At 34.9% G+C, this 22,603-nt stretch overlaps 1 protein-coding gene across 3 annotated transcripts in view; it reads left to right on the top strand.

Moving 5' to 3' along the window:
* The first annotated feature begins 5,123 nt into the window (after positions 1 to 5,123).
* Positions 5,124 to 22,603, top strand: part of LOC132204259 (metabotropic glutamate receptor 8-like) — a 52,471-nt gene continuing 34,991 nt past the window's right edge. For all 3 annotated transcript variants that reach the window (XM_059632652.1, XM_059632651.1, XM_059632653.1), the window contains exons 1-2: positions 5,124 to 5,472; positions 8,727 to 9,098. In XM_059632652.1, the coding sequence (XP_059488635.1) occupies positions 8,739 to 9,098 (360 nt within the window). In that variant the 5' untranslated portion in view covers positions 5,124 to 5,472; positions 8,727 to 8,738. The remainder of the gene's footprint in view (positions 5,473 to 8,726; positions 9,099 to 22,603) is intronic.

Here is a 22,603-nt window from a genome sequence, read left to right as displayed (position 1 = left end):
TTTTGTTTTAGCAAAAAATTTAATTATCCCGCAATAAATTAATTATTTTACAAATAATTCTAAAATATGATTTTAATCATTAATCAATTGTAATAATGATTTAAATTTATTTACAATTTTAAAGTAATGAATGCATAATTTTACAAGTAGCGAATTGAGTAAAATTGTTCGGTTTTTAGTTAAGGTACAGATGAAAATTTAAATTTTGTGACTAAAATTATCCTCTCAACAAGGACTTAATTAAATACGTATCACACATCTAGGTCAGATGGCCTCATAAGTCATCGACCTGGGTGATCTTTGATCTGAAGGTCACCAAAGGTCATCAATATATACGCCAATAGATGGGCCTTGACTTGAGGATCAACTTTGATCATCATCACCTTTTACCTCCAATCATCAGGGTCGAAGTTAAAGGCTATTCTAATGTTGACCCTGCCTGCGGAGGTGCAAAAAACACGTTTTTTTTTAATATTCTTATTTATTTTTAAATTCAACGAAAAATAACCTCATCGCTGTTGTGACATAATATACTGTGCAAAATTTTAAGAGGAATCGTTTGGCTAAATCAAAATTTATTTAAAATGGTCGGCTGTTTTTCAGATTTTAGTTTGAAAATTTACGGTCAGCAAAAATTACCACGATCTTGACCAAAATTTGCTTTTTCCGCATAGAAAAAGTTGACGAGCTCAGCCATACCTGGAAAATTATCCTACAAACACAAGAAGGGGAAGAAGCTGAGATAAAATTGCGTATTTTTATTTTTCCAAAATGTCCCGTAAAATTATGAAAGTTTTTAGATAAAATTTTAGGGATTGTGGGTCAACAAATTTGACCAGTTTCTATTAATTTACATAAAATCTCTTTTGATTATGATTATTAGTTTTGCTTTATCAGCTTCATTCTTCTTAACAAAAAAAAAAAAATAACTTTAAAGATTTTTTTGTAAAAAAAGTTCCATTGTTTTCCGGAACTCGCACGAAAGGAAAAAAGGAAGAGATTTGGCGATTATATATTTGAATGATTTATAAACGGCACTCTTGTTTCTTTCTCTCCTCTTTGTCTTTCGCCACTCGGGAGACTTATATGTACAATGGCCTTGTGTAAGGACATACACACGCGGCGTGCAATTAATGCAATTACGTGCGAAATTGGAGCACAGTCCCGTGGGATCAATGAGAGGGGGCAGAGAACAGCCGCTCTCGCCAACTGATGTTTCCAGCTCCAACTTTTGGAAACGCGAGCGTGGAATTAGAGCTGCTCTCGGGTGCGAGTTGGTCGGCGATGGATATATTGTCGGTTCATAACGTTCGTATTCCGAGAAGAGAGAAACAGAAAGACAAACCCTTGCGAAAACGCGAAAGTTACACCACTGCAACTTTTTTAATAACAAAATATCACAATTTCGACAGGCAGCGCGGAGATTTTTTCATTTACAAAAATCTAATTAATGAGAAATTTTTGTTAACCGAAAAAAAACGCTGAAATTGCAACAGGAAAAAACTGATTAAAAGAGAAGAGTCAAAATTAATTTTTACTCAAAGAAAAATAGCCCAGCCAGAAATTTTTGGGAAAAAATCATCTTTATAAACACAAAATCCTAAATCTTTCTTTAGGGCACAAATTTTCCCTGCCGAGCGTAAATCTTTGAGACTTTCTCTTTCAATCAATTTCAGCTTTTACGAGAATCATGTGAATGTCATACGCTCTCTCAACGATCTTCATTGGCGACGACTTCTTGCTTGTTAGGAGGCTGAGGAGATCAAAGGAAATTTTTAACGAATCCACTTTAGTCTGTTTCAATACATATAGGCTGATGTTCTCTTTCAGCAAAATTAACTCTGCGGAATAAACTTCTCCCGTTGAAAAATTTATATGAAACTATTTTTTTGCCATTCAGCGGATTTTCCGGCGGGGCCAAATAAAACGCACACGCCGCGTTAATTAGCGATGGAATGAGAGAATTCTCAACGGCTTGAATCCTCGAAGGAGAGGCGCCGAATTTCGGCTAATTGCAGCCCTTTCTTTCTTTCCTTTTCCACTTTGCTCTTTTGTGCAAAACTCCTTTTTTCTTTTCTTTCTTGCCTGACGAACGCGTCATCATTACTTTTCGCATGTGTGTATGAATGTGTATTTGAAAAAGAATATGGAATTGTTTCTAAATTGCAGCCCACGGCAGAAAGCACCGGATTTGTTCCGACTCACTGCTCCCGTGTACTCTTTCAATCTCAACCTACGCCTCTTTGCTCTCATATATTTTTTTTGCCATTTTCAACGTTCATTCGATCTCTAAACTCTGAGGGATAAACAAAAAAATCAAATGGCAAATTAATACAATTCAAAATAAATGTAAAAGTTGCCAAGTATGCTCAACCCTGAAAGCATAAATAACGATGAACAAGAAATTGTAATTTCTGCATATTTCAAAATGAATAAAAAGTAAGATTTAATTTTCACATTAAAAAATTAAAATATACTTCATTATAAAAAAACTAATTAAAAATCGCAAAAAAAAAATTATTTGAAATGATTAGGCGTAAAATGTCACAGATTTTTCCCTTGGATACTGAATTTTAATTTATTCAATTTTCTGATCAGTTCAATCAAAGTACTTTTGAGGATGGTGTCGCCTCCAGAAAATCGAATATTTTTATTTTTATTTTCAAATCCAAATTTATTACCGAGCAGCGTGTTTGCCGAAATCGGAATTGTAAATTCCACAACTCATGCATGTTTGAAAATGTTGAATTGGAAATGATAAGCGTGCACGTAAAATACGTCAGCGAGCGGCTCCACACAGGAGTCGCCATCGAGATAGATATGCAACACGCGGCGCTCGGCAGTCGGGCCAGTTGCATAAAACATAAAACTCGCTCGTGGGCACGCCAACACCTGCTGCCGGTGCAAACTTTTGCCTTTTTTACTTTATTCAGAGTCGAGAGATCCTGTTGATTCTTTTACGATTCAACTTTTTCTATTTACAAGCTTATCAAGTGGAAAAAGTTGCTTCCGCCGGGCACCTTTCCATTTTAAAACAACCCTCCCAGGCTTTACTTTAGAAAAACAGCGATTCAGGTCAAAAGAAAAAAGTCCCGAGAGACGAGTTGTAGCGTTCTTGTTTTATTATTATAAAAAAGTATTTTTTTTTTATAATAAATTTAGTTTTTAGAATAAAATAAATAGTTATCTCTTTTTGAAATATCTTGTTGTAAGAGTATAATTGAGAATTTATTTGAAAGAATATTAAATTAGTTTTCGCAGTGCTGTGTTATTTGGTTATTTTTATTTGTCAAATTTTCCAGAATAACCATATTTGAACTTATAAAGTACTTTATGAAGTTTCTTAACTTTTTCATTGTGATTTTAATTAATTTGAACTAACTGAAATTGACAATGAAAGATTTATTAATTCTTCTTGAAAGATCAGTTGAAGAGCTTTTGTTTTTACAATTATGAAAGTTGGTAAAAATCCCTGAAAACTGATTCAAGAGAAGTCGGTAGAATTTCTCAAGCAGGTTCAGGATTGAAAACTTGCGCATTCCTTGTTAATTTTCTCAGATGAAAGTTTGAGCGGTGGAGTGCTTTGTTTCTCGGTTGAGGGTTCAAGTTTGCAGGGCTAACAATGGGCGGCAAAACTCTTTCGGTGGCAAAAGTTTGCTCTAAGCAGCAGTTAAAAGATTTCTGTCCGATTTAACGAGTAAACAAGTGGAGCTTGGAAAATCTGGTCGATTTTGAGAGTGTACATGAGGGCAGGGCGCCCAGCAACACGTGCACACACACCAAGTTCGCGATTAATGAGAGCACCGGCGTGAAAGTACGAGACTGATTGAATGCGAATTAACAGGGGGAAAAAGCGAGGGTTGATGCGGGCTAGTTTTTTACTTAATTTTGATGAAAGGCTGTAGAAAGAGATGGTGTTCTGTTGGTAATTTTTTTTCTTTCGTCCTCTTTCACAAAAAATATTTGCTTTTTTCAATGATTATTTCATAAAAATTCACTGAAATAAATAGAATAAATATTTCAACTTTTGTTGTATTGTAAATACATTTCAGTTGCAAATTGCTTTTAAGAAATTAATTTTGATTTGATATAATATTTATTATTTTGCAAATTTGATTTTTAATAACGGGTGAATTATTTCTGAGTGCACTATATGTAATGTCACACCATAAGCCAATAAAAGAGTTGCAATAATAAAAATATAATTAAAAATGTTAAGAATCAAAAGACATTAAAAAATTACCTTTTTATCACAATTTTTGAACAAAGAAATTGTGATTATGTGATTAATTTCAGGTGTCCCATTTTTCTAAGTCAATCTTCAGTTGTCAAATTTCTTAAAATTTTTCCTGTTTATGCGCAAACACAATTGAAAATTTTCTTTAAATATAATTGAAGAGATTTTTAAAAGCAAAGCAAAGTTTCAGTTCTGTTTGTTGTTGTAAAATTCACAACCATCAGTACTTTACTTTCCTTTTTACTGTATAAAAACATCCCCTTTCACAAGAAATAAATAGGGATGCAAATGATTTTCCTCTCCGGGATGCCTTGAAAAATATACGACATGTCAGAACAATTTCCTTAGCTTTCTTGAAGTATAAATAAATCCAAAGTTTATTGCAAAAGTGAAAGAGTTAAGATAAAATAATCAAATTGAAAACGTAAAACATATATAATAAAAACTTTAATTGTAATATAATTTTTCTCGGGAATGGACTAGTATCATCCTTTCAGAAAAAATATATTGAAATGATTAATTCAAATTCAAATTTTACTTTAAATATTTTGATCAAATCATGTGAAGCTGGAAACTTTGAGACTATCATAAAAAATTTGGGATTTTTACCATCTATCCTAATTCCTAATTTGTTGCATCTTTAATTACTAAGTAAATATAGTTTTACATTAATCATGAAATTTCTTAATTATTGGATCAGTTTTTTAAGCTATAGCTTAATAAGAAAAAGTTTGTATGTGCGTTAATTTAATAACAAATCACTGGAATTTCAGCGCAATACAATAAACACGCGTCAAATCTAACTGATAAGCAAAGGAAAATGCGCGATAAAATTGTGCGTTAGTTGGTGGCAAACCGCAGAGGGCAGACGGAAGTCGTCGAAAATTTGAGCCAGAGTTAAAGGGCGTCGGTAGGTATAGTCAGGTGGGCAGAGCAGACGCGCGCCGAGAGTGTAACCATAGCGACGCAGGGCGCAGCTTGACACCGACGGACGGACCGACGGAGAACCGCCCCCCGCAGCCCAGGCAGCAAGCAGATCTTGCTCCGCAGACCCATTCCACCACTCACTCACCCCTCAGAGGACCGACTCGCAGCTCTCTTTCTCTCTCTCTCTCTTCTCCGTCTCTCCATCTCTCTCTCTCTATCCCGGCGACCGAACCGGACGGCGAACCGCTCCTTTAGAATCAACGCAAAATCTGCTCCTGACCGCACCGAACGCGCCACTCGACCCCAAGGTACGTTTCTTGCATCATCAAATTGCGAATCAATTCATCTTTGATTCATAATTATGTAATTAAAAAAAAAGGAAAAAAACAATTAAGCCAAACCAAAATTGTAAAATTAGTGTAGGTAAACCAGCAAACCAGCATCTTTTTCCCAGTAAAATCCAAAGTCGAAGAAAATTATGATATAACGAGTCCTTTTTTTTTTAGCAAACAATCATGCAATTTGTCCTGGTTCCCATTGAAAACTGTGTAAAACAGAAACAATATTAATATTTAATTTCAAATTAATCAAGAAATGTGAATTCTTTATTAGATACATTTTGATACAGATAGAAAGTCAAATAATGTGTTTTATTTAATTGATTGTGAGAAGAATAAACAATAGGACAAAAAAATTAAAATTAGAAAAAATTAATAAAAGCCTTTCCAGTCTACTAGACCAACAATTAGAATTAATTGTAAGTTCAAAAGAAAGATTTCCTTTTTAAAAAGTAGGTTAAATAGTGACTATATTTTCTATTGACATTCTTGAAAATAGTTGTTCCGAATGAGCTTAGAGGCAATTCTGCACAAGCCATATTAGCAACGAGATTTCTTGAAACGTCTAAAACTATGACGCATTCTTTTAAATTTAGGTGCGAAACTTAAAAAACTCTAAACGTCACAAAAAGTATGGAAAATAATATTTATTGTAGAAAAAATTAGCTAAATTTTATTATCAAAATGTAATGTTTTGTGTTTAGTACCAAATTTTAAATGCTAAATTCAATAGAAAGAAGTAAATTCAAACATCATTTCATCGGCTTATGTAACAAAACCACGCCAGTCTTAATAATCCAATTAAATGACAGAAACTTCAATTCAATATTTTTCAAAGAAATAAAATAAAATTCAATTGATAATTGTTTGATAATTTTTGGTTTTCCCTCAGTTTAAACTTGTTACCAATCTTAATAATATTTTCTTTCAGATCATTTTTATTTATATTTCCAAAAAAGTAGGATTTTGTAAATTTTGCTTTATTACAATCATTCGCAAGGTTTTACATTTGGGAAATATGTATTTTATATTATATAGTTTTGAAATGTGCAGATGACCAAGAAAAAATTACGAGTAACAACACCAATTAGCTGGAAAATCAGATAATTTGCTCTGGAACAAAAGGCTGCCTCTAATGAGACGTAAATTTATAACAGACAGGTTAGTTTTTTTTTACATTCAGTAAAATAAATATCATTCCATTTTACCTCTCTTTACCTTTGCGCCAATTTGCAATTCAAACCGTGAAATTAGATTATGTATATTTCCCCGGGAAAATGTTTGATCGAAAGGTCAAAGGTCGCAGCCGCGGTGTGTGTTGTGTTTGTGCGCCTTTGTAGGATTTCATTACACACCAATGCAAGACAACAAATGCAATTTCGCACGGCGGCGGCGGCGGCAAAGAAGAAGTAAATCAAAAGGTGTTATAGCGTGAAATAATTTACATTTGTGCGGTTTGTTTGCGTGGCGCTTGAATTTCACGCTTTTGTACATTTCGCGGCCACCTAACTCAGAACGTGTCACAAGAATAATAATAAAGCAGGGCAGAGAACAATTGGCTGGAAAAGAGAAACTTTTCCTCCGTTTCAGATCGAAAGGGTTAAGCCTGGCTTTTCATCTCTGACTGCCGAGGATTGATTCGCTTTGCATTCAAACAAGTGGGACTTACGCCCTGATTCCATCAAATTATATCCAAACTCGAATCGACTGGCAAATCCATAGCTTTGTTTAACTTTGCGCTGCATGGATGAATCTAGTGCACGGCTATAGCCCCGGGCCCTGCCAACTTAAGGCACACACAAATCTAAAGGGGTTCTACAGTGTATCAAAACAGCTAGTTCTCCCTATGTGTGTAATCTCCATTTAAATATGCAAATATCACAGTTTGCGGCTTTGAATTTCAACAGATGCAAATACAGTATACGTGAAACCTTCCAGGAATAGAGGTAATGGGCAAGTTTCTTACTCAAACCTTGAAATGGTAAAAAAAAAGTTAATTTTAATATCTAAATATCTGGATTCCTCTCAAAACAACGTAAAACTGTTTCTGAAATAAAGTGTTCAAAAAAGAAAAAAGAAAGAAAAATAAGCTGCAAAATAGTTCATTTTACGTGCAAAAAAAAATTTAAATTTCAACTGATTTGAGTGGGTTTTTTAAATTATTTATTAATGATTCAAATGAAATAAGAATTACTTTAATTCAATTCATTTGTGTAATAATATTTGCAGACCATTCTACTTTGGGGACTCAGCTCTGTAGCGCGGTTTTGATAAATAAGACTTTTCAAACAAGGTGAAAACCATGTATTCACAGAGCAAGATGACCAACAGAAATTACCAAAACCCCTGTGGTATAAAAACAATAAAAATCAGGTTTTTCCGTGCCATTGGAAACTTGTTTAATGGCAAAATTACTTTGAAATATAGGAGGTGTGGAGTTGGGACGATTGGGGTTAAGAATATTTTTTTTTTATAATTTACACTAAAATGTTTGTCACGGTCAACACAGCGATGACAAAAAGTGAAAATAGGATATAATTTAGGAAAAAAATTTACTATTAAAAATGAATGATTGCAATAAAAAAATCCAGATAATTTTCTAGAAAGTTAGTTGATTTTCTTTAAAAGTTGTTACTTGTTAAAGAAGATGCAAATAAAAAATCTCAACGATGAAAAATTTAAGTATCTGCTTTATTATATTATATAGTTTAAAAATTTCTTAAAAATTTTACTTGATACTGATTTGATACCTATTTTTGTCCATCCATATTCAAACAAATAACAAAAACCAGTTTATTTGAAGAAATTGACACTTGATAATGGATATGAAGAGATCGGGCTTTTTTTCGTTGCAAAAATTGTTTGTATTCAAAGTTGTTTGGTTTTTTAAGAAACCATTTTTACAACGAGGAAAAGCCCGTTCTCTTCATTTCCAAAAACTACTTATTAATAATTATTCTTGCAATTTTCTTCTCCCAACCTTATTTTACCAGTTTGTTGCTTTGAATTTTGCGGAAGAATAAAATTGCTTTTTGAACACTGTGATTTTCCGGGTGTTATGACCATTTGAAACTTATTATTTTTTTTAAATAAATCGAATGTTTAAACAATTGAATATAAACAATGATAAAAAAATAAAATATTTTCGCTCATTCATTTTGTCTCGATTCATGAAGAATGCGCAAAAGTAACAATAAAGAAAAAAAATATTTTTGTGATTTCAGGCAAGTGTCGCGATGCGGCGGGGGCTCGTGGGGGCGGCGGTGGTGGTGCTGGTGCTGGCGTGGGTGGAGGCGGCGGGGGCGGACGGCGACGAGACGCGGCTGCTGCGGATGAACGGCGACATCATCCTGGGCGGCATCTTCCCGATGCACGAGCACCGCAGCGGCGGGTACCACGCGGCGCCGTGCGGCGCCGTCAAGGAGGAGAAGGGCGTGCAGCGGTTGGAGGCGATGCTGTACGCCCTGGACGAGATCAACCGCGACGCCACGCTGCTGCCCGGCCTCTCGCTCGGCGCCCTCGTCATCGACTCGTGCAGCAGCGACACCTACGCCCTCGAGCAGTCCATGGAGTTCGTCAGGTCCTACATGAACCAGGTAGGATCTCCTTCTATTTTCGCTCCAAATTATTATATACACGCGCGCGGAAAAAATTCTTTTTCATCTCTCGCCGGCTTTCAGCCAAATTGCACGGATGGAGCAAAAAACTGATCCTTTTCGCAACCAGGAAAACTTTGACAAGACGGGAAAATAATCAGTTTTCCTCGAACATATCATATGAAAGAACAACATTTAATACTTTCCTACGGTAAATTAATTAAAAACTTTTAAAGAATCGATAAAAAAAGTCTAAAAACAGGTACTAATAAAGTTCTATTAATTAGATATGAATCGCGTTCCAATTAACTAATGCTTTGTGTGAAAACCAAAAGGCAATTCACATTTTTCAGCTATATTGAAGTCCATTCTAATATTTTGATTCTTGCGATCAACTTAAGGCCTCCTAAATTTATTTCATATAAATTTCGCCAGAAAATTTTCCATTCAATTCCCCAAAAGAATCGAATAAATATGAGAGTTGAAACTCAATCGGCAGGCAGCTCTAGAAATCAAAGTAAAAATCAACTTTCACAGAGGTCTAATTTGAAACATGAATGAATCCAAAAATCCAAATGGAGCCACAAATGAAAGGGAATTACACTGATGTACACTGATTTGCGATTCAAAACGGAAAAATGGATGCACATGACTATATTTTTCAAGATGTTTGGGATGAAAAAATAAGTGAAATTTATTTAGAACAAACTTGTAAAATGTACGTTTCATGTCTTGATTGATATAACGAATTGAAATTAATGAATATTTCCGCAGAAAAAAAACACATATGGTTTTGAGTGGTAAAAGAATTTAAATTGGACAACTCACTTGCGTTTTGTACCGCTCAATTTAAGCCAATGGATGTGGACCATTAAAGTAATTGACTGATAATTTTTAGCAAAACCAGTTTCTAAAAACTATGTGAAGTGAAAAACTACTATTTCACCTGAAAAAAACAACCAATTTAACACAGAGGATGACAATGTAATTTTGCAATTAAACAATGAAAAACCAATCACATTAGAAATGGCTTTTGCAAAATTTGAGTGCTTCGGAAATTGATGAACTCAAACGGAAAATCCGATTCCATGACAATGCTACACAGACAAACTGGTAAAAATTGACTTTATGATACTGAAAACAGCGTGTCCCCTGTAGGCAAAATAGCACGCACCGAAAAAGGGCTCGCTTTTATTTACATTGATGCAAACAAACACCGGTGGTTTTAATTTCACTCTGCCATATATACTGGTTCAAAAATGAGAGCACTTCAAATGAGAACTAAACATGATATTGGCATGCGTGGAGTAAAAAAATTCTCCTCTCCAGAACGGAAATTAAAACGGCAGAGGTTTTTCTATTTATTTGCATCCGAACATTTCGAACGCCAAAAGCCGCGGACTTTTTTGTTAAATATTTTTCTACCGACCGCGTTTTTTTTATTTTTCTTTTGCAGCAGCATGAATATTAAAAAGCGGTGAGTATATTTCTTTCTGGGTCGCGAGCGCAGAATTACCGGCCGATGTTGCGGTTTCAGCAAAACCGCGAATCAATAGGACTTTGCCGACAGCCCATAAAGATTACACACTTGCCCGAATATCCAATCGAAAACGGACTGCGAATTGGAGCAGAGGGAGAGAGAATGTGTTTTCCGCGATATTAAAACGCGTCCGGCACTTGTCCAATCAGTCCGAAAGTTCTAAATTAATTTGAAAACGAGAGCTAGCGGGGACATATTTGAACTGCACAGGCGGTATTAATTTGGAATTCAATTTCGGCCGCCACCCGTTTAGACAAGATATAAAATGACGGCGAATCAATTCGCTCTTGTCGCTGCCAGGCTGAGCGAACGGGAGGAGCGAAAGGGTCGCCCAAATCATTCGCAAAAATAATTCAACGATCCAATTTTAAAAGAGAATCATAGCAGGCAATTTTTGTATAGTTATGACATTGCAAAATTTTGTTTTTCCTTTTTTTCGGACCATTTTATAAAATTAAACTAGAATTTTTTGAGCGATCCAGTAGTTCAATTTCTTTTTACTCCAAACATTTGAAATTCAAATTTACAAAATAATATATCAATTTATATTATGTGACAATTTTTATCATAGCTCATTCAAATGCAGTTTAAAATAAATAAATAAATAGTGTTTTATTGGTTTTATTGACTTTAGTAGACTGACAAGGAAAAATATATAATAATCAAAGTGCAACTATTTTTAAACCACAATGTAGGTGGAATTCGTGTGTTTTATCCAACTTAAAGATTTGCAATTGGAGTTTTTGTCCAAATATTATCAAATAGTGTTGAAGATCAAATTATTTCTTTCAAAGTTAACATTGCATTGTTGGAAAATTAACATGTGAAGCTCAAAATTTATTGATTTGTGTGTTTGCGACTTCTTAAAGACCCACTCCGGTTATTTGTATTGCTCTTTATTATGAAAGATTGCTAAATTTTGCGCATATCTTGTGAAAACACTATTTGAAAATTCCAAACCGTTGCGTCTCAATCAAAAGAAAACCTAAATACGAGTGATTCGCGCGAAAAACATGTGAGAATTGAGTAGCCAATCAGATCCATCAGTTTTGTACAAAAACTGCAGGATTTGGTCACATTGGCGCTGCGATCGCTGATTTCACCAAGTTATCTGCAGCGCCGTGGGGCATTAGTGGCAAAATCAGCGATCGCAGCGCCAATGTGACCAAATTCTGCAGTTTTTCGAAAAAACTGATGGATCTGATTGGCTACTCAATTCTCACAGGTTTTTCGCGTGAATCACTCGTATTTAGGTTTTCTTTTGATTGAGACGCAACGGTTTGGAATTTTCAAATAGTGTTTTCACAAGATATGCGCGAAATTTAGCAATCTTTTAGAATAAAGAGCAATACAAATGACCGGAGTGGGTCTTTAAATAAGATACCAAAATGCAGAAATAGATAAAAATGAATTCCGCAGAATAAACGTTACAAACTCCAGACCATTTTCATCTGATGCAGAATAAAGAAAAGAAGAAACGAAATCCTAATTTGGTCAAAACCACTGCTTGTCAGGACTGTAACTTTTCCAATCAATGGCATCATTTTCCACAAGTGTTCTTAAATGAAATTGAAGTGTTTTAAGCTTTTAAATTTGTCCTTTTTTTCCCTTTTGATGATATTTTCGTTTAAACTGCATGAAAATATTTTGAATTATTTCAAATCGTCGAGGAATTTGATATTTCCTCGTCGTCACCAGTTTTAACGGAAATTCCTCTTTCTTGCACAACGATGGTTGCCTGCTGATTAGAGCGAAGGTTTATTCGTGCGAATTAAAGATTTTATTCGGCGGCATTTGTCGCGCGAGTGCATTTCGGTGTCTCTCCTCTCTGGCGGCGTGCGAAAGTGACCAGTGGGGTCCGTCTGTGTACTCTACTCTTTCATTCATCGGCAGCAGCTGTGCCGAAGGAAAAGGGTGCGCGTGAAACAAATCAAGCCCCCTGCGAGCGTCGTCGTCTGTCTCTCGCCCTCGCCTCGCGCCGCCGGAGAGAGCAATTATAACGAGTTTGCACCTCGTTCGTTTCTCTCTCTCTCTCCAGTATATGGGGCAGCCGATTCAGCTCCAGCAGAGAGAGACCCTATTGATTCTTCCTGCTGCTCCTCTGTGCCCGTCGACACACTATTAGCAAACCATCTGTGGACGCACACATCCGAACAATGAACAGACTTAATTTGCCGTCGGGGCGTTTTTTTCCGACATTCGCATCCGTAACTGTCCCGTCGTTGCCAAGTCTGACACAATGAGACAGGTTCTTTAAATTTTTTCTTACCCGTGATGAGAATAAAAGGACCGATGGCGATTAGGGATGGAAAAAATACGTGATCAATTTGTAGTAAATGACCAAAGATTTACACATGAATCCGCTATTTTTCACCTGAGTAAATTTTCGTCTATAACATTTACATACCTTATTATAGATTTTTGCCTTTAATTTTCAACTGTTAATTCTGAAATCACCAATTTCACAAAATTCACCTATTTAAAAATTACTATCACACAAAAAATACACCTTAAAAGTAAAAATTTGATTTAAATTCAAATCAAATTTTAGGAAATTTTTACTTCAAACCATCACTTTTTCTCAACCCTAATTGATCAGCGGAATTTTTTAACCCTTTGAAAGCACTAAATTGAAATAAATGCTATGTAAAGATTAAAAATTTGCCCTCTACAAGATGGATGGATCTTTATTTACTTTTATTACAACCAATTGCTGTTGTTTGCAAATCTGTTTTAAAAATAAAACACGCCAAAAGGCAAATAACCTCGCTGTATGTGATTTTTGTGCGGAAATTAAAGAAATATTTGTATGCGAAGAAATTTTATTGCAAACAATGCAGGATTATTGTGATTTTACTCAAGTATTGGTTGGATATTAATTATTATATAACTCTCTGTTCCTGTATTATGTAATGTAATCCCGACAATATAACACACTGCAATAAGGCTGGATTTTATTGTTAATTCTGCTCGTCAATTAAAAAAATTATAACGGAATTGTAATTACGGAATTGAGATTACTGCCTCAAAAACAAGAAAAATGTTTAAAAAAACCTCTTTAGATAAAAAAAAGTGTGCTTCTCTTATAAGATGATTCCTTCATATTTATCGGATCCCAAAATTTCTTTTCAAGGACAATTTAATTGTGAAGTTCCAGAAATTTTCCACGGTGACTGTATGTTTGCTGGTTATAATGCGTGTCATCTCATCTCTCCTCTATTTTAATTTTATGCAGCATCAAAGTTAATCTCAAAGTTCATCTCTTCTGCTGTTGCTAAAAATACTGTAATTACGGCAAAAGTTTCCATGAGTTTCAAATCTGATCGTCGTGTCCTCATTATCTGATTGTGCAGAGAACAAGTTTGTTGCTTCTGCCGCATTTCCATATTTTATATCGAAGCTGTGGTGTGTCTGCGTTCGGAAGAGAGACTGCTTTTTACGGTCGCGCAATATGGCGCGCAGAAATGACGTGAGGGTGCAGCATAAATCAGCATATTTTAATTCTCGGGCCAAATGCAAATGCAGCCGAGGTCTCCTCCCTGCCTGGCTCCCGTTTTCAAACTCAATTATTTGCCGGGCAATCCTAATTGGCTGGTGTTGACTTGATTAATTGGACGTCGCCGCCGCCGCCGCTGCCATGTGCGTCACACAATACAGAAAAGGCATATCATAATCCGAGCGGTCTCTCTCCAGTCATTTGCATGCGATATGACATCATATGACCGACGGACCCCAACCGACGCTTTTCCTCCGAGCGAAACTACTCCGTGTTATTCCGGTCGAGTCTCTCGCTCAAAGGCAACTGCTTTAATAGGAAAACAAAATTTTCCAGAAAAACGGATCATTTCCGGTTTCTTCCTATGTCAATCAAAATTAAGTCACAAAAGTTGGTCAAATAAGGTAGTTTTTAAAGGTTTTTCATATTAACTTTGTAATAAATAAAGATTTCAAATTAAACTGAGTGGAAAAATGGATACAATTTTCCATAATGTTACTTTCTAACTTAATTTTCTAGTGTTCCAAATACTGCATATTTTAATTTGACTTCTTTAAATTCAGGTCCAAAAAAATTCACTTTTATATTTTTAAAACTTTTACATAATTTAGAAAAATTTAAAAATATTTTGTAAGCTACTCAATTTTAACTTTTCCCACAATTTTACACATTTTTTACGTCTAGAGTTTTCAATGTTTTTCCATCCCCAGATTAGCTCCTTATCTACAACATTAAAAGTGTTAAAGAGCCAAAAGAATCATCATTTCAAAAAATTCAATGACTGCGTTTGGTGCCTTTTTGGTCTCTTCTGCTCACAATAAATTAATATAAAATTAAAAACAATTTCAGAAAATGTCAAGGAAATGAATGCTTTTCCTCATTGCAGAATTATTTTTATTCAATTGTTTTTTATTTGAGCCATTGTTTTTAAATAAAAAAACAATATTTCTGCAATGAGGAAAAGCCCGATCTCTTCATTTCCATGATAATCTCCTCGAGTGTCAACTTCTTCAAAAAAATATTAAATTTGTCTGATATTTTGTAGGGAAAAAAATAAGCAAAAGAGCCAATGATGGCAAATAGTCGGTGAACGAGAGGAAGGTTTTTTACGGGCGCACTTTATCCAATTGATATAAATTTCGGCGCTCCTCCTTACCCTACTTTATGCTGCTGCTCGCAGGAAATTTACGCGCGCCGACCGGCCGAGTGCCGCGTGCGTTGAAATAAATTATGTGATCTGGAACAGCAAGCAGTTTTCACAGAGAAGAACCCTCTTTAAACGAGGCGTGGGTTGCGCACTTGAGCAACACGGACGTACATGAATGAGTTTCTTGATCCAACCCCGCATGTCCTAACAATATCCACAAAGGCACGGAATGCGTGCGATATAAACTTATATCACACATTCCAAAGTTACGAGCAGGTACAACGAAAGCTCATTGAATACAAAACAAATTCAGTGTACAAATTAAATTCATTCCCATTGTTAACCTGAGATTTTGAATTTAAAAGAATCAAAAGAGATTCAAGATTTGCTTTTTAGAAATATCTGATTATCCAGAAAATATTCGTCTTACCCAGCAACAATATTAGGAGCAAATCAGAATGTGTCGATAAAGTGTTAAAATGCAAAGAAAAAATGTTCCAGTAAGTTTAAAGTTCAAAGTCAAATTAAGTTTAATTTATTTGAAGAAGTTGACACTCGAGGAGATGATCATTGAAATGAAGCGATCGGGATTTTCCTCGTTGCAGAAAATTGTTTTTATTAAAAAACAAATGGCTCTACCAGTTTCGGTCACGGTCTGCGACCCTATTTCATGAGCAAGAAAAAATACAAAAAATCAGCAAATTGAAAAAACATCACATTTTAAAATAAAAATAAAAATCTTAAAAACTAACAAATTCAGGTACCAACCTATTTCAGGTTGTTAGTTTTGAAGATTTTAATTTTTATTTTAAAATGTGGTGTTTTTTCAATTTTCTGATTTTTTGTATTTTTTCTTGCTCATGAAATAGGGTCGCACACCGTGACCGAAACTGGTAGAGCCATTTGTTTTTGAATAAAAACAATTTTCTGCAACGAGGAAAAGCCCGATCGCTTCATTTCCAAGTTTAATTTAATTTAATTTTTAATAAATCATTAAAATTAAATATTATTTGATGTTTCTGACATTCATCTAGTAATTCTAGCTCTTTTTTATTTAACGATTAAATTTGGGAAAAAAAAATGTTAACATTTTACCTTTTAAATTGACTTAAAGTTTGATTCCAAGTGTAACTATGAGTCCGGAATAAGCAATTCTGGAGTTTAATCAAGGCGCAGGCAGAGAATGGTCCTTCTTTCTCGGTGCTGAATGCAATCAATCCAAAGCTGGGGAGCGCACCGGAGAGCAGATTGACGGCCAGGCCAGGTGCGAGAGAGTGGGACGAAGAAGTGCGCGATCCGAATGGCAATCAGGCGGCGCCGAGCGCGCTTTTAATGTGTTTTCTCCCAAACGGGCCGACCGGCACTCCCTTAAGTAATAATGCTTTTAGCACGCCGAGTGCTTTATGAGCTCCGAGCCAAATTGACTTTGTCTCCTTCCTCCATTGATTCCCTCAGCTTTTTCAAGTGAAAAAGTGTAGTTGATTAACTTAAAAGTCCAAATTCAATTTAATCCGCTGAAAAAATCTAGAAAAACAGCGTCATAGGTTGCAATTTTTAAATAAATCTGAACTTCTATAGGCAACCTGCTGTACATAAATGTCACGCAGGTTGCTTGAGATTGCTTTAGGGGAATTTGAAAATTGTTCTTAAAAGTCGGATCAAGTGAAAGTGAGAAACTTCTCAAGCAAATGAACTAATTTTCTATAAAATTAGTTGCAATCAAGAAGAATTCTCCATTAATTTTTATCAGTTTATTTTTTAATGTCTTCAGGTATAAAATTCAGCAAATATTTTTAGTGTAAAATCGAAACTTCCAATTAATTTGGGTCATTTTTGTTTAAAAATATTCTTTAATCTTGGAACAGTTTTAATTGATAAGTTTCACATTTTTACTGATCTAGTTGTCAACTAATAAAAAACAACAACAATGAGTTTATCAAATGACTTCATTTTTAGTTGCAAATTGTTTATTTTTATGGACGATTTTTATGAAGTTTTTAATGATAAATTTTATCACCTGCAAAAATTTCAGTTACATATTAGTTTGCAGTTACTGTTGATAGTCTACAAACCGGACTAAATAACCAAGTCTTTGCTGATAATAATTATTCTACGCCCGAACAGGTTTCGTCCACACAGCAGTTTAATTACCCCCTCTTGTTTGCGATGCTGAATGGGAATAACACGGCGCTTGTATGTATGTGTTTTACATTATTTTGATAAACGTGTGCGATGGGAAATTAACGAGCTGTGGGGCTCGTCCGTAGAGTTTCCTTCTCTCGATATTGATTCGCAGCCCCGCCGAGAGGTAAATGTGGGCGTTTGGCTGCTGGGATGAGAGAGAAATTCTCTCTCTCTCGGCGGTGCCTGTTTTGTCACTGACGTTGGTGGGCCAAATAATGATAAGCACCCCTGCCTGTGTGGATGTTTGGGCCCCCGTTTGATCCACAGATCAAATTTAAGTGGCCGTGATGGATCATAACTTGGCGACGATTAAAGAGGGCAAACACGATCCACAATGTGCTTTTAATTAAAAACTTTGATTGGAAATCATATTAAGCCTAATTGGTACTCACTGCGGGTGCAAAAAGGTTCATCAAACTTTGACAGGCTCCTAAAATTTTAATAATTTTCCAAGAAAATATCAAGACTCAATGTTGGAAGATAATTTTTTTGTTAAATTGTGAATTTAAATATATTATTTATTATTTATTATTTATAAAGTAAAAACTAATTACAAACAAATTGCAAAATAAAATTTAAGCTAACTTCCATTAAAACAAAGAATTATTGTAACTCAAAATAGTAGGCCAAACAATTAGAATGACAAATGAATCATTTTAATTAAAAGTTAAAATTACTATAAAATCATATCCCTTCCCCCTCTCAAACATTATAAACTGTGAAAAATAATTAAGAACGAATAAAATTTATAATTTTTTTTTTTTAATAAAAAACAATTGGAACCAATTATAAGGGACATGATAATATAATTACACACTGCCGTACATTGAAAGTTGAAACAAAATTCTAAAAAAAACCTTTTACTTATTTTCACTCAATATTAATTATTGTGCACATTTTGTGAGGTTTTAGAATAATTTTAAATGTTATGATGAGACATGAGATTTATAAATTTATCCCAAATTATTACTAAATTGAACAAACAATATTATATCACGAAATAGGTCGTTAATTGGATCGTTGCAGGTGTGATTTTTACTGGATTTTGCGGATTATTCGTTTATGGTGTATTTGCGGATTATGTTAATGGGCGCGGCGAGTGTTGGACCATAATTTGCGGCTGAGAGCGCGGGAGGCGAACAATGAATTTTGCACATCAATATGACGAGGGCTAAAAGCCTGTAGCAAGAGAGAGAGAGAGACGAGGAGAGAGATAACCCACTCGTATGCAAATGACAGCAAATCTGTGCATTTGTTTTTGTTGTATGATGATGCATGCAGAGAGAAAGGCAGACGAGATTAAAACGAATCGTTGAAATGTCATGCAGCGTTTTCATGCTCTTAATGCAAAACAACTCGTATACATGCATTCAGACGAGAACAATTTATTTGTCTGTGCAAAACATGAATAATATTATACAAGATGACATGTTTCTCAAAAGTTTTAACATTTATGTCCATCTTAAAAAGTAAGTCGTGAATTTGCACTTTTTATATCATGAAAGGAAATTTCAAAAGAGATTAAATATGACTGTTATTTTTATTTTAAAATTTAGCTTGTAAATATTTGAAAAATTTTATATTTTGTTATTTTCATAATTTACTTCATAAATGGCTGGGAAAATTTAGTGTTCAGAAACTTTTGTATCTCATCAAATTTCATTTCTCTCGGTACAATGAACATTCAAAATAAATTTGTAAGCTTAAAAAAAAAACTCAAGCCAATTTTAAAAATTTGATGTTCCAGGAGCAGGTAATTTCTATTTGAAACCCGATTTCGATTCTCGCTAAAATTTGGACTAAAACTGTTAAAAAAAATCTGGCTGATACAATTTTTAAGACATCAACTGCCAATTTTAGAAATGAACGTAGGGAAATTTTGAAGAAGAAAAAGCAAGAGCTTTTTGAGAATCACCACAAATTCTTACTTTAGCAAAGCAAGCAATTCTAGCTCATATTTTATCTTTTTTATGGAAAGGCCATGAATAATATTACGTAACATTGCTTGTAGATCAAACTTTCATTCCTCCTGGTCCGTGTCTCTTGAAATAATTCACGATTCAGGTCTCGTACTTCTCGCGGCCGCCTTGATCGACCGAGCCAACGTTGTGACCGAACGTCCGAATTTTGTTCTCCTACGTTTGCGGTTTGTTGACAGATTCACCTGAACGAAATTAACCATTCGACCGAAAAACTGACCGCGTTTCCGCATATCGGAATGATAGAGTGTCACGCGGAACGAACAGGACGTGTGGAAATGGGGAATTTGTAGGAAAAGGAGATCAAAAGATTACAACGAGAATTTCCTTCGGATGTAATCTACATATCAATTCATTTAAAAAAGGTAAAAAATTCATATTTATAAAGAATAAACTGAGACACTTTATCCATCAACTGATATTCAGAACTCTGTATCGCACACCTCACAGTTCTATAAGTTTGCAATTTTTTATTTTTCTAAATTTAGAATCGAAAAAATTATAAATGATTGACCAGAATGGCAAACTTAACTATTTGTTTATATTTTGAAACGTGTGCGGATTTTTATGACGGAATATTATTCGAATAATTTTCCACGCATGGAAAAGTTTGTATAGAGAGATCTCTTCCCATTTCCGTCCTTACAGCTCCGTACGCACAAATGTATATAAATGTCGGATTTTGTGAGGCGGGAGATGTTTCGAGAATATTTGACGTAATCAGATTTCGGGCGAAAGGCGCGAAATGACGGCGCGTTCTCCCCGCGTCACTGACTTTCCCGCGCCGCATTTCCCATTTGCGTCATCTTTCCGTGCCATTTGCCGATTCGACGAGTGGAAAAATTTGCGTCTTCCCAAGGAATTTCTTGTCAGATTCAAAATTATTGCCGTCCGTGCAAGAAAAAACTAATTTTTTGTTGCACCCCAAGAGATTTATTTAATAAATTTTTTTCTCATTTTATTTGCCTTTCCACACGAAATTTTTTGCATTTTTTTTTTGGCACGACTTTAACGAGAGAAGTTGATTGTAAAAAAGCGAGCGGAATTTCTTTCCGCCCTTTGGAGCCGAAAATGCTCTCGATTTAACGAGGTCCACATTTTTAGCCTTTCCATTAAAGACGTGTCTGACTGCAGGACGAAGATGTCGGGAATTTCCATCAATTTCCTTCACAGCCCGAGAGCCGCCGGCTAGAAATTTATTTCGCGGCTCATCCACCCCCGCACCGTCAGCAGTGCAAAAAGAGCCAAGCATTTTTCTCTTGAAAAGAATCAAACTTTGATTGAAATTCTCCTTTGATAATTCAAAATATCCAGGAATATTTCAATCATGCTGAAAAATTATTTTTAAAACAAAAAAAATTCAAATGAATGATTCTTTTTCTTAAGAAAAAATCCAAACTATGAACAATGAATGAAAATTAAATTAATAATTATTGTTTAAAAAAAATAAATCATTCTAATAAACAAAATCACTAAAATGAAAGCCTTCAATGAAATCAATACAGGCTTTAATTTGTTTAAAATTCAATAAAGTGTTTGAAATTATTCAATAATAAAAATAAAAAAAGTGTAATTCAATGGTCCCTTAAAAATCAAATCAGTTGGAATGTTGATTGTTAAACTTTAATCATTATGATTATCACTCAACTACTGTTGCAATTATTTTTCAAAAATTTTGTTTCCCACAAAATAACTAAATTTTAGAACAATATAATTTGATTTTTGCAAATTTGTTAATCAAGACCCTTAATTTAACGTGGGCAGGTTTCATCGCGTTAAGGAGCAGCTGTGGCCAGAAATCGTGTCCTGACCTGACGTTTAAAATTCCGTCGGCAGCGTGTTTGTCGGGGACGAGCCGCGCGTGATTGCCGTCCAGGGGTTGTTCGTTCGGTGCACCCCTGTGAAGCTGCTCGCATTAGCATTCAATCAGCGTCATCCGACACCACACGTCGCAGGGATGATCACTACTTGCCCAAGTTCCACGATTGCTTAATTGCGACTTCGTATATCAACTTTTTTCGAAACGCGCGCGGGGCTGGACGAAAATTGATGAATCGCTGGCGTTTTTTGTAGCTTTCCGTGATCGATGGATAGAGTTTTGAAAGTGATGCACACACACACCTACCTTCTTATAATTGAAAAATGAGAAACTTGGCGCGAGAGATAGAGATGGAAACTTTGCACATAGTTTCTGCTCTCCAGATCTTCCCTAGAGTTTCTGAACTTCAAGCTTCTTAAGCAAGAAGTTGCATTTTTATATAACTTTTCAAATGCTTTTAAGTCATGAGTAATAATAAATTTTATAAAAGTTAAAAACTTAATAGTATCGGATTTATTAGATATAAAAAAAGAAGAAAAAAATAGGTTTTGAAGTATTTAGTTGAATTTAAAAAGATTGACAGTAAATATCACAAAACAATCAAAGTTTAAATTGTATCATTTTTTTGCTTATTTGAAGAAGCAAAAAAATTGATGATTAAATATAAATTTTTAATTTGCAGATTCATTTTGAAGAGTTTAAGGCAAAATTTTTCACATATTGGCCAATATCAGGATAAAAAAAAGCATGATTATTATGCAACCTGCACAATGCCAGTGATAAGAAGTTGCATACATTCGCCAATTATTTCATTAAAGCAGCAAGAAGCAGCGAAATGTATAAAAGATAAAATTTTTTGTTAATTTTATTCCAAATTTTAGTATTCTTTGAAAATTTCTCTCTGAATTATAGAGAACTGATTTTTAAAATAGTTTTCCCCACAAAATTTTGGAAACAAATTGTTGCATTTGTTTTCAAATTTAGACTTCATACGTCTCTGCAGAACACTTTTTATTTACTGGATAAAAGATAACGCGACATATTCAAATTGATCCCGAGATTGCAAACCGAACATTTGACATAGGGATAAAAATAAATTTTGCCCCAATTGAATGCAAACAGGAAAACTTATCCAGTCGTGCGGCGCGATGCATATCTGACGGGGTTGAGTTGAAAGGGTTTGGCGAGCGACCGGATTTTTTTCTCCTTTTTTTCCCGCCACCTCTCTTGGCTGGCAGTGGCTGCGTTCGGGCGCTGCTTCTAAACTCCTCGACCGACCGACCGACGTCTCTCTCTCTTTTATCGCGTGTGATTTAAGGAGTGGGTTAGAATTACATACA

This window comes from Neocloeon triangulifer, unplaced genomic scaffold, assembly GCF_031216515.1.
Source record: "Neocloeon triangulifer isolate White Clay Creek 2 clone unplaced genomic scaffold, ASM3121651v1 ptg000022l, whole genome shotgun sequence".
NCBI lineage: Eukaryota > Metazoa > Arthropoda > Insecta > Ephemeroptera > Baetidae > Neocloeon > Neocloeon triangulifer.
Note: the sequence above shows the minus strand (reverse complement) of the source record. Positions and strands in the feature narration are given on the sequence as shown.